The 13,724-nt window shown below is 39.0% G+C and overlaps 1 protein-coding gene across 4 annotated transcripts in view; it reads right to left on the bottom strand.

The window, feature by feature from the left end:
• Window positions 1–13,724, bottom strand: part of PARD3B (par-3 family cell polarity regulator beta) — a 1,137,826-nt gene that overhangs the window by 428,908 nt on the left and 695,194 nt on the right. For all 4 annotated transcript variants that reach the window (XM_033230595.1, XM_033230594.1, XM_033230597.1 and 1 more), the window contains 2 exons: window positions 11,101–11,200; window positions 3,824–3,939 (listed from right to left, as the gene is read on the bottom strand). In XM_033230595.1, the coding sequence (XP_033086486.1) occupies window positions 3,824–3,939; window positions 11,101–11,200 (216 nt within the window). The remainder of the gene's footprint in view (window positions 1–3,823; window positions 3,940–11,100; window positions 11,201–13,724) is intronic.

Here is a 13,724-nt window from a genome sequence, read left to right on the forward strand (position 1 = left end):
CAACAGAATAGCATGTCTAGAAATCCACACATCTATGTAGGTATGGGAATTTACTATTCAATGTCACTGAATTTCAGATTAACAGGGAAAGAACGGAGAAGTCAATAAATGTTATTAATAATTTGCTTACTTATGTAAGAAAATTCTTCCATCTCATACCCCATGGATAAAAATATATGATAGATTGCTAAATATTTTTTAAAGCCTCTAAAAGTACCAGAAGGGAATGAGATAAACATATAACCTAAATGTCACAAAAGAAGAAATGATGAAAATATTTGACAATAAGACTGAAACCGTTTTTATAAGAAATATCACAATGAAACTAAAAAGACAAATAATAGGTTGCAAAAAAATGACTTGCATCCCAAGTAACAATATTTTATAAATGAAAGAAGAAAAAATTAACAAATGATAACATTGGCAAAGGCTATAAATAAACAAATTGCAAAATCTTAAACACAAACAACTCAAAAACCCACCAAAACAACAACAAAAGAACTGTTAATGAAGCCCACATTCCATTAAAAGGGGAAGAGAAAAGTAAAGTATAACTGAAGATTAATGAATGTAACACTACGCAACTATTATAAATAAACGGTATGTGATGTGGACATGCACACAGATGGGGAAGCAACTGGTGCTTTCTAGGAGCACTTACATTTTAAACTACATTTGTGTCTGGTGAATAGGTAAAAGAGATGGCAATAAGGAGGCTTTATTTTTCTTAATCGGAATTGTCTGTCTTCGAAAATATAACTGAAAAGAAGTAAATGGAAGCTGCTCACCTTTAAAATAGCTTAAACAGATGAACAACGACTCATTAATATGCAAGTTAAAATACTAGTTTGGTCTTAGTAGCAAATGTAAAACAAAAACAAGGGTACTGATAGGGCCCATCAGCCTCTGAAGATTCCTACAGACTTTATAAAGTGAGAAATAGCCAATATAATTTAATTATGCAACAAATAGAAGGGTTTCTTTTTTTTTTTATTCTGAAGCATATAAAAATGTTGGTTTCCAGCTCAAAAATAGATAGCATGAATTGTATATTCATCCTAAATAGGATACTTATTAAAACGTTTTAAAGAATGTTAAAACATTTTAAAGAATCAAGATCCTGCTAGTATTATTCCTATAAACATAGTTACCTACCTTTTGAGCAAATAAATTAATCTCTTACATTGGCCTAGTGCCATATATGGAAAACGAAACTATATACAATATTCTATTCCCCTAATGAAACAGAAAAGACACTTTCAAATGTTTACCGTTGGGGTATCACCTAAGTGAATTTCACATTGAGAAGGTTAACACATTTGTTAGGCTCCCTGACTGTTCTGGGGAGAAGGGATCAAAATGGTGGTAGAATGCTGACCCTCAGGGCCTTCTGAAAGACTGTTGCCTTTAACCTTGTACTTCTTGGAAAGGACCAAACTTTGATGATTACTCTAAACATGTTTTTACAGCATGCTACTGAGTATTTCCGCTACATGGTGCATTTTAGCCAGTGCTTTTATTTTTATTTTTTATTTTTTTTTGAGACGGAGTCTCGCTCTGTCGCCCGGGCTGGAGTGCAGTGGCCGATTCTCAGCTCACCGCAAGCTCCGCCTCCCGAGTTTATGCCATTCTCCTGCCTCAGCCTCCGAGTAGCTGGGACTACAGGCGCCCGCCACCTCGCCCGGCTAGTTTTTTTTTTTTTTTTTTGTATTTTTTAGTAGAGACGGGGTTTCGCCGCGTTAGCCAGGATGGTCTCGATCTCCTGACCTCGTGATCCGCCCGTCTCGGCCTCCCAAAGTGCTGGGATTACAGGCTTGAGCCACCGCGCCCGGCCAGCCAGTGCTTTTAGTTGGTACTAGGGTAAATAGCTCATAACCTGACCAATTTTGTAAAATGAATAAACCTTACTATTATTGTTGTCATTTATGGCATATGTATAAAAATGCAAAGAATGATTGCTAACTACATATATTTTGCTAGGACTATTTCAGTTTCGAAGAGAAAACTCAAAATATAGTTTTTGGTAATAAAAATGTTAACAAAATGGCTGGACCCAGTGGCTCACATCCTGTAATCCCAGCACTTTGGGAGGCCGAGGTGGGTGGATCACTTGAGGTCAGGAGTTCGAGATCACCCTGGCCAACATGGAGAAACCCCCTCTCTACTAAAAATACAAAAAAAAAAAAAAAAAAAAAAAATTAGCCAGGTGTGGTGGCAGAGGCCTGTAATCCAAGCTACTTGCAAGGCTGAGGCAGGAGAATCACTTGAACCCAGGAGGCGGAGGTTGCAGTGAGCCGAGATCATACCACTGCACTCCATCCTGGGAGACAGAGTGAGACTCCATCTCAAAAATAATAATAATAATGATAAAATTCAAATATAAATAAAAATACTGATTCTGGACATGCCTTAGGTTTTATTTTTTGCAGGTTTCATATTTTTTCTCTCTTAATTTACAATGGGTGCTGTTTTTTCTTTTTAGAACCATAATAGTGGCTGCTTTAATTAAATGAGAAAAACAGAAATATATTTCTCTCCTCAAAAATAAGAGCAGTTTTGATCCATTCATCTTCTTTATAGAGAAACTGGGAAGACAGAACAGGAAATGTTTATCAAGCACTCTATAAAAATGAACTGCTCTTTAAATTATTAGTAATAACGTATGTCACTGTCACAAATTATTCCTTTGGTTTGTCAAAGGTTCACGCTTGAGAAAATACTGTTTCTGACCAGTGTTCAAGACAGCTTCCTTGTTAAGGTTTCTATCTGTCTCTCACTATAGGTGATTACAGCAAATGCATCCCAGTGATTTAATTTATACAAAACAGAATCAATTTCTCTTGTTTCATCATGATTGAACATTTTTCTGAACTCCTGTAAATGAATTACAGATAAGCCCTATTTATCAGATTGTTTGGTGGAGCGCGCACTTTTGATTATTCTATTTTCTCATTGTTACTAATGAAATATATAATATGCCTCGAGAAAAAACAATTGCAAAGCTTGGCCTCTAAGCATTCACGAGGCAATGGATATTTTGCTGAGAATTTATTTTGTACCCATACTTTTCTCTAACAGTGTTCTCTCTAAGAGCCCATGGGAGGGCAGTGATGCTCTAGGGTATATGAGATGTCCCAAGGCTTTCAGAACACGGTTGACAGGGGCCCTTGCTTTGCCCTGGCACCCAACAGTCACCAAGAAGTTCCCCATGGTGCTGAGAACCTCAGTGAGGTTGTTCAGGCATGGACAGAGGGTACCTTGACACCCTCAGTGTGGCAAGCCCAAAAGACCCCCTTTCCCTCTAGTGTCACAGGATTTGGGGACGGGCATTTAAAAAGCTGAATTTTCTGCACTGCTGCCATCCCTATGCATCACACATGGATAGGAATAGAAGGATGTGAAGCACTAAGGCAAAGGATGCTTTGAACCACATGATTTTCCCAGGCTCTGCAACAGGTATGCCCGCACAGAGTGGAAATGCCCTGGCAGAAGCAAGGGAGCAAATGCAAAGGCAGACAGATGAGATAAAGATGCCTCTGGAATTCAGATCCTCCAGAAGGAATCATTTTTGTGATCTATAATGGGAGGAGAGTTTATAGATCATTTTGTAAAAATAAATCATTTCTCTTTGTTTCACAAAGTGGGTAATTACAATTAAGTGTGTGAAGAGATAGGAAGGTGAGATGGCCATTATCCCTTCCTCTAGGCTTCTTCAGACCTTGTTCCCTGAGGTTTGAGTTGAAGAAACAAAACCAGGACATTTGGGAAGATAAATGGGCTAAGGCTGGAGAGCTGACCTGGATGTCACCTCACCCTTGCTTACCAAGGTCCATGCTCTTCGAGGCTTTCAAATTAATTGATTCAGGCTGCCTGGCCGGTGTCACAGATCTGAAGTTGATGTGCTGATCTGGAAAATATACTGCTGAATCCACCCCAGAGCTGTGGAAAGAAGCCATATGTTGTATTTAGGTTTAGAATAAAATCTTTTTAAAAACGAGGAAGCAGTTCTCATTTTGAACACAGCCACTCATCACTCTGTGCAACTCCCAACCACATATTTTAAACTAATTCCTACATCTCAGGTTTCTTTATGAGATGTAGCAACTCTGTTTTCATGTATTTTACCATACTGTACAACTTAAATAAAATATTCTCTGGGTAATATCGTGTTTTACTCTTCACTGATTTCTGCTAATTGGGATCCTGCTGTACACTATATAACTTTAAGTGGATAAAGAAGGCCTGGAAAACACTAGCACTTCAAGAGATGTCATCAGATATTAGCAGAGTCCAAAAGCAGGTTAAGGGATTTCTGTGGGCTAAGCTATGCCTATTTTAAAAAGCAAGTGAAAAGGTTGTATCCTTTGGAGAAAACCATCCTGTTGAATGACTGATGCCTGTAGGAATTTGGTTTTCTACTTTATTTAGGTCTTTTTTCTAAAACTAATGTTAACACTGAGCAGATAGTCTGCATATCAAAAGTGCAAAAAGGAAATAATAGGAAAAGCACAGTTGACAATTTAGACACAAGATACATCAAATGCCCATTATAGTTTTCTTAGTACTTGTAGGCAATCTCAAATAACTTTCTTTCGGCAGAATATTCTACTTATTTCATTTGACCATACAGGGTATTATGTAAGAGAATTACAGACAATAACTTATTTCTTGTTCTATAAATAAATTATATTTATATAATTTTAATAAACTAAATTATAGCCATTTTCTCCCCTCGGCACTCTCATCTGTTTAGAAAGTAAATATGGTAGCCCATCTCATCATAATTGCTATCCTAATCTCAGACATAGTGAAAATCCGAATCATGTATCCTCACAAAATCTGAAAGTATTGAGTTTTTCAAATGGTTGGAGTTTGATACTATAAACAACAAAACAATAGCAAAAATAACTGTTTTGAATGAGGATCCTTCTAAAATGTACAGGAGAATCTCAACCTGAAATACCAAAATAAGTTTAATCTTTTCTTGAAACTCATCATCCTTCCATATTCAATATTGTTTTTGAGAAATATTAAAATTAGTATGCAACAATAATAGTATGGCCAAATGAATAAATGAACCTCCATTTTCATAATGCAGTGGGTAGATTAAGGAAGTACTTGTTTAGCCACGTGTGGTGGCATGCACCTGTAGTCCCAGCTACTTGGGAGGCTGAGGCTGGAGGATCACTTGAGTCTAGGAGTTTGAGGCTCCAGTGAGCTAAGATCGCACCTCTTCCCTCCAGCCTGGGTGAAAGAGGTAGACCTCATCTCCCCTACCCTCCTCCAAAAAGGAAGTACCCGTGACACCAGCACAGCCCTGTGCTCAAGAGCCTGGCTCCAGTACTTACTAGCTGTGTCAATTAAGAGACTGGCTCTAGTACTTACTAGCTGTGTCAACTAAGAGACTTACTGGACCTCTCTGGGCTTCAATTTCCTCATGTATAAAATGAGTAAAATTACACTCTCCACCTCATAGGGTTGTTGAGAGAACAGAATGAGTGAAGATTTGTAAAGTAAGGACATTAGTGTCTGGTACAGAGCATTTTGTATAGAAGCAGATAATTTAGGTAAGTTAACAAATAAGCAGATCAATAAATTGACCTACTTTTGCTTCGCAAAACACTATAAGTTTCTGAGTTTTTCCCATTACCTGTGTTTTTTTACAGTTTCTCTGACGTCTCTGTTTTTGTCAGACTCTCAGTAAGTCTGTGACTAGGAGCCCTTTTCTCTATTTAGAAGGGTGATGTGAGAGCTTGATCAACCTGAGCTATTAACAATCCTTTTCTTTATTTTTGTAGGTTAGTGTGGTCTTTGAATGAGGGCCTAAGGCTCCCGCCAATGAAAAGATTTCACATGTTTTCATACAAATTTCTCAAGAAGTTTAAATCCTCTCTTTAGAGTTATGTAGCTTTTTTTCTATTTCTTTCCTGGTGTCTGGGTACATTCTCAATACATGAAACCATTGATATATAAAGTATATTAGATATGGTATCTAGTAATGACAAAATATGCCAATCGTGAACAAAAATCCTGGACCCACTTAGTGTTACTGACACTAGCCTGGCCTAATAGCAACACTTTCATTTTTTCAGCCCATTTTAAAGAAGAATTCTGAGACACTACTGCACACATGAGCTCTCCCCTGAGTCTTGGAGTTTGGAAGCACTTGCCTTTAAATGTGTGATTCGACCTTTATTTGCACTTACGTTTTCCATCCTTTGATCTGTTGTGATGATGTGGGTTTAGTGTCAGAAAGACTCATGGCCTTCATAGAATCAAAAAGTTTAAGAGCTGAAAGGGATTAAAGGTCACCTCATCTCTTAGATAAGACCCTGTGGCTCAAAGAGGAGGACTGGCGTTCCAAGGTCACACAGCTGGCCAGGGGCAAAGCTGGGACCAGAGCCACAAGCTCTGGCTGAAAGGGTGGCCAGCCTGGGACACAGGTTGTTGCTGATCGCGAACCAGCAGAAGTTAAGCCTTTCACTTTTAGTGAAGACTTGCTCACCTTTTATTATGTGGCTTACATTTCAGGTTTGTTTTTTGTTTCAATAGAGTGGTGTACATCATGCAATAATAGAAAACTAAATCCTTAATCAAAGCAGTGAAAGCCTCCAGGGAAGAGGTGTAGGACCCTCACTAAAACATAGATCAGACTGCATTTAAAGTGCTCTGCTCAAGGCAGACTGAGAATCTACCCAACTGAATAATGTGTTGGTGAACCTGACTCATTGTCTTAGATTATCCTCTCAAGCCTGGCATTAATTCACAAATTAGGAATAAGAGCTCACATTTTCCCAGACTCCTAGGTAGCAATAATCCCAATCCCCATTTAAAAAGTAAGGTGGCAATAACACTCAATGCAGTAACATCAAGCTAGGATCTATCTAATAAAGTGAATTTTTATACAAACTTTGGTATAATCAAGAAGGATCAAAGAGATAAAAGGCTGCACTATACATATGAAGGTAACAAATGCTCTTATGTACACATCTGATTATGTCCTTTAAATTGATCGTAATGAGATATCTACGTATCAGTCTATATACATACACATACATGTTACCATCATTTTGACTGTGACCAAGTGTACACTTTGAAAACCTTTCATAAAAGGGCCCCCTTTGCTGCGGTACAAAACGGAAATAAGGCAAAATAAGGCTGATATCAGATTGATGGATATTAAGGAGGTAAGTGAGTGTAATATAAGTCATCATAGGATTAGAGCCAATGTGGGCATATAGAGCACTGGAATAGTGAGTGAGAGCAGTATTGAGTTGGTTCATGTGAAAATATTTTAGACATGTAAGTTAGACTAGTAAAATGGTTTGTAACTTTATGATACATATCTCAAGTGTTTGGATTGAGAGGGTGACATGATGATTATAAAATGCGACATTTTAATTTTGAAGGGAGTTAGCCTGTGCTCATGGCTGAGTGGGCTGCAGTGAAGGTTGTGGGAAGCTGCAAGTTAACAGCAGGCCAAAGACATGTCTTAGATAAAGGCCGTGTTTTCAGCATGAACAACCAGGGAATCTACTGAATAGAAACGATACTCAACGTCAAATTATGCTGCCTAATGAATAAGTAAGGGTAGCATGAAGCATATGCCAGTGTCTTGACTATGGTGACAAACCAGGAATGTAAAAGATGTATAAGAGTCAACAATGAATGTTCAAGAACCGTCTGAGATGAAAAGGTGAGGGATGAAGTCTTTGAGAGGCATGACAAAAACCATGTCTGAAGTCTCAGGTGTCCACAGATGGACTTCAACAATTGGCTACTATGAGTGACAGTAGATTCAGGTATGTACGTGAAGAAACAGACAGAGAGAGACAAAGAGAGAAAGAGAATGTGAACATGTGGGGAATAGCTCAATGTTGTCTCAACTGTTAGTAATATTCAATATATTCTGTCTGCTGCTTATTTAGCTTCAACTCTGCCTGAGATCCCACAGTAAGTTTATTTCCTTTATATTTATTTATTACTTAGACCCACATATTATAAACTTTTCTGTGATAATCATTGCATAATAGTAAAAACAGGTTCAGCAATTTCCCAGTTTCATTTTGTACAGGCATTAAGTTTGATCCAATTTGTTTTTCATTCCTCATACCATAGATAGCCTCACCCCTCAAACACCCTTTTTTCCTTTGAGCGGGCTTTTACTTTTTTTTTTGAAAGGCAGAAGGCAGAAGAGCCTTTCTTGCTCAATCCTCCTGGCTCCCTTCCAGTCCTTCCTCCATCCCAAGTTTCACACATCCAACTCCTGCTGCTGCTGGTCACCTAGGCAACGCAGCAGATTGCAGGATGGTGCAGGTCACACGATCCTAGGAGGGGAGTTTCAAGGCTTAAGACTTCTTCTTTCTATTTTAAAAATATCTCTGTCCTTTCTTCTCCACCCATGCTGCTGATCCCTCCATCCAGGCCCTGCTCTTCTCTTGCTAGTCCCCAGTCTGAGCGGCCTCCTTGTCTATGGTGGCTTCTGCCATTCCCTCCATCCTCCGTTACTGAAACTGCTCTGCCTGATACTGTCATCTCCAGGCTCAAAGTGCGTCAATGATTCTCCACTACTCTCTGGAGAAGCATGGCACCTATGGAGCAGGGCAGACGATGCCATTCCCATTGAGTCTTCCCTGAGATACCACAAGTTTTAGCCACACTGAACACACTCTGCATTCTTCTCTCCCATCATCTGGTTTCCTTAACTTAAATTGCCCTTCCCACCACTTCTTTGTCTAGATAGCTTTGTTCTATTTTCCAAGAAACTGCTCAAACACTACTCTCCTGTGAAAACTTACTTGACAACTCCAGACAAAGTTAGCAGCTTTTTCCTCTAGGCTCCCATTGCATTTTGCATCTAATGCTTAGGGGCTGCATCCTAATTATCTGTGTGTCTGTCTCTTTAAGAGGACACTGCATTGCTTGCAGGCAGGGATGCTTTCCAATCCATTTGATTTCTTTCTATAGTGTCTGGCTCAGAGCTCCAGAAATACTTTTGAATGAATGAGTAAGTGAATGAATGACTTAATAATCAAATACTGAAGAGTGGAAAAGAAGAATGAAGTCTAAGACAATGTCATACTTTCAACTGAAAGGAGATTACTGTTGATGATTAAGAGAGCAGTTCTAATAAAAAAGTGAGAACAGAGGCCTAAAACACAGGGGACTAGGAAGGAAGAGTGAAAAGAAGATGGAAGTTACTAGTTCATACCATGTAATGAAGATTTACAGCAGTGAGGACCAATATAAACTTTTTTCTTTCCCCAATTCACAAAGGAATGGCTTTGCAGAAAAGGGAAGGAAGGAAATCCATGGAGACTTTGAAGCCAAAAAGGCAGTTGCTAAATCCCAATTGATCTCTGAACCACCTCTCTCCCTTGAAGGTTTCTCACCTGAGTGCTTCTCTCTAGTCTCCCCTGCACAGATGCTCAGTACCTCTGACTGCAATGGACCTAAAAGGTATCCAAAGAGTCTCAGGCTTCCAGGGGATATCAACCCTCTTCCATTCACCCAATCCATGTTATACACACACAAAAAAACCCAGGTTTCATTATGTGTATTACCTGCTAAAACCCTACAATAAGATTTACTATCTACCGAATGAAGTCTGCATACCTTATTCTTGCACTCTGGGCTTTATCATCTGGCTGATCAGCCCCAAGTTATGCAAATCAATTTACTCTCTCATCTCCATGCTGTTTCTTCTGCTGCCCTTCCTTCTCAAAATGCCCTTTCTTCCTGGGCTCATCTCATGTCCACCTGCTATTAATGAGTTGGGGTTCAGCTTAAGTGACACTTTTACCATAGCATTTTCTCTGATTCCTTCATCTGGAGGCATTCTCCTCGGCCTCAGATGCCCAGAGCATTTTATCTACACCTTCTGGTAAGTATCACTTGGAACCCTTGTGTTTCAGCTGTCCCACGAGTCTACCTGTCAGCCTACCCGCTTCCTGAAGACAGGGTTTATATCTGATTCAGCTTTGCACCATCCCAATCATTTTGCACATATATACAGAATAAACAGTAAGGTAGAACAAATGAAATTATGTTTTAAATGGCTTTTCTTAATGCCAACAAAATGTCATTTTCAATTCAGAATTGAGCAGGCAATGGAAATGAATGGACAAAATTAAATAGGTCCACATTTTCTTTCATGAAACCCCTAGAGATACTGATCTAGAATATTATTGTGATTATCAATCTAGTTCACGAAACTGTAGTCAGCAAGATAACTGACTTCAAAAGTATAAGAATCAGAGATAGCTAAATATAGGTGAGCTTCCACCTAATAGAGTTAGCTATACTCTTGGCATGCTGCTTTATTTTTAGCAGACTGTATTAAAAAACATAATAGGAATGACACTAGCATTGCTGAAAGAAAAATGAAGAAATTTCACAGGATTATCATGGGACACAGAATGGAATAAAACACACAGTTTCTAACAGCCATAATAAATACAGAAAATAGCAAAGGGACAATTTAATGATTTTTAAAACTCATCAGAAGAACAAAATCTATGAATTCCCCTAGTCAAATAGTATACATGCTTAGTAAATCTCTCTCATGCTTGTGTGATTCTGAAAATTATTGATTTTTTTTAGTTTCTATTACAGAATGGATATAATATTGGGTGCCCTCTTCAATATTTTAGATTATATATGGTGTTGCTTTAATTTTTAGATTCCATTAACTTTCTTGGAACATCTATTTTTAAAATACCTTTAGGGTTTGCCAATTACTGATAAAAACCTGTAAGCTTCCCATTTTCTCAGTTTTGTTTGATACCTTCCCATGTCACTTTTCTTTGAGCTCCATGGCTCTAGTTTTTAAATTTGTAAAAGAAAGTTCAACCATTCTTTTAAATGTTTTAATAATTTAAGGTGAATCTTAACAAATACCAGAAAGCAAAATATGCCCAATCTAAGCTATTAGCTAGGAGAAACTTTCACTGAAGCTTTCACTAGAAAGGAATTATAGATACTATAAGATTTCCATTCCAGAAAGAAATAGAGTTAAAATAAGTTTCCTGAATAAGGTTGCTGTGTTCTCCCAGAAAAACAATAACGAGGAACATTTCCGATATATCATTTTATCAATACCTGTGACTGTAATCTTCGAGGCCCGATTCCAGAGCAGAATGTGGTGTTGGAGAAGGTGGAACTTCACTCTCGGTCCATCCGTCACTGGGCAGCAATAGGTCTATAAACAAAGAACAAATGAAGCTGTATAAAGTGGAAGCAGAATCATTCGATGCCTGGTTTGGTTTCAGTATCTCTCTCAGACACAGTTTTAGCCAACACATAAACCAGCCCTGAAATAAATAAGTTCTCACACAGAACTGAAGGGCCCTTATGAGAATGAATACCTCTTGTGTGAGGAAATCTAAGCCTTCTAATATGTTTTTACACTGGTGACCTGCAGGCAACCCCTAGCAAACCCACTCCATGCATCTTGACTACCTTTTCCCACCAACAAAAGGCTGACACATACCCATTACCTGTGATCTGTGGAAGATTAACAAAGTCATCTGTTTTATGCCTTAACAGTTTTGTAAATAAGACTCGATAGTGAATACTGTGAACTATATGGTGATTAAAGCATTTGCGTCAGTAGCAAAAACTTCTTTTAAAAAATCGTGAGATATAGTATATCTGTTCACCATCTAGACATAGTGGAGGTAAACACACACACACACACACACATGCCCTCTTTTTTTCTGTCTGTGCCATAATGGCAACACTTGAGTTTAAGGCCTTATAAGGAAAAGACGGGTCTAAACCCTGGTTTTCCCACCTACTAAAAATGTATACTTTTCCAGTCTGTTCTGTACTAGAAAAATAGATATGTACCTCTAATATCACCACAACTAATAACAAGGTTGTTGAGATCTTATTGTATAGCAGATATTATATTAAGCCTTGTACATTATTTCATTGAATGCTCATAATTACTAACCATATTCACTAGTGTATGAAAAGCATTATAGAACATCCTGGTTAAATATATGGTTTTTGGAGCAAGACTGCCATGTTTCCAACCCTACTGCTGTGTGAACTTGGCACATTACTCAACTTCCCCAAGCCTCAATTTTTAAAGCCATAAAGAGGCAACAAGAATACCTTTACTGGAGGAATATGAGAATTAAATTATATTTAAGCAGTGATTTGTAAATGCAAACTGTTAAGTAAACATAGGATTTTCATTCCATAGATTGTAAGTTCTACTTGTATCTATTACAGTGACATAGTTGGTAAGATGTGTACCTGATTTGTCCCTGAGACAGAATAAGAGACAAATCTCTCTACCCTTGAGAACTGCTGTTGGTGACAAAACCTGCTTTGGTTTGTCCACGTGCTGGATATGATGGTTAATTTTATATATCAACCTGACTGGGCCCCAGGGTACCTAGATATTATTCTGGGAGTTTCTGTAAGGGTGCTTTTAAGCAAGATTCACATTTAAATAAGTAGACTGCCCTCTCTAATGGGGTGGGTCTTGTCTAATCACTTGAAGGCGTGAAAAGAACAAAAAGACTGCCTCTTTCCTGAATAAGAGAGAATTCCTCCTGCCAGAGTGACTGTGACATGGGACATTGGACTTTTTCTGTCTTCAGACCCAAACGGAAACATCGGTGCTTCTTGAGTCTCAAGCCCATTTGCCTTCAGACTGAAACCACACCATCAGCTTTTTTGGTTCTCAGGCCTTCAGACTCAAACTGCACCATCAACTCTTCTGCAACCCCACCTTGCTGACTCACCCTGCAGATCATGTGATGTGCCTATTTTCAAGGTCATATGAGCCAATTCCTTATCATAAATCAGTTTATACACACACACACACACACACACACACACACACACACACACACACACATTTGGTTCTGTTTCTCTGTGGAACCCTGATAAATACACAAGGCAAGGACTTGTTCCAAGCTCTGCCCCAGGCACTAGACTGATGTGGAGGTAGTTGTAGTACTGCTGACATGGCTCTGGGAATGAAACTTGAAGCAAATCTGCTAAGTAGGTGACCAGGGGGAAAGTAGCACAAAGGCAGCCTGCACCGTGTCCCTGCACCACCTCCAACCCTAGGAGTCCATTGATTTGGTAGTGGTGGCAGCGGTCAGGTATTCAAGACTTGCTAAGAGAAACAGAGCAGAAGGACTGTAATGTAAATTGGGAACAATGGACATCCTAGGACAACTTCCTTTCTGCTGGCTCTCATCTTCTTTCCTCAACCTCTCAGTCCATCTTCCACAGTGGTGGTGAACATATTTGTGATCATGTAACTTGTTTCTCAAAACCACTTCAGCTGCACACATTGCTTGTGGAATAAAGATCTATGATCCTGGCAAACAACATCATTCCCCACTACATGTTAGTTTACCATTCCCTGACCACACCCCTGTGTGCTCCTGCCTCAGTATCTTTGCTTATGTAACTGCAAAACCTACTCCACCTGTCAAAGTCCTACCCTTCTCCCAAGGTCTACCTCAGATATCACTTTTACTATGAAGCCTTTGCTGTTGCCAAGGATCTGTCACTTTTATAACAGTGGCCGAGAAGACCAGTGCCCACTCTATCTGTGCTCTTCCTCTCTTTCTGGGCATACAGCTGGACACCACTGCTTGGGCCTCTTTGTCCCTAGACTAGTTCTTGCAAATGGAATGTGAGCTGCTATGATAAACGTCATTCCCAGTCTCAGTGGTTATGAGAGGGTGCACCTT

Source organism: Trachypithecus francoisi, unplaced genomic scaffold (genome assembly GCF_009764315.1).
Source record: "Trachypithecus francoisi isolate TF-2019V2 unplaced genomic scaffold, Tfra_2.0 Lachesis_group13, whole genome shotgun sequence".
Taxonomy (NCBI): Eukaryota; Metazoa; Chordata; class Mammalia; order Primates; family Cercopithecidae; genus Trachypithecus; species Trachypithecus francoisi.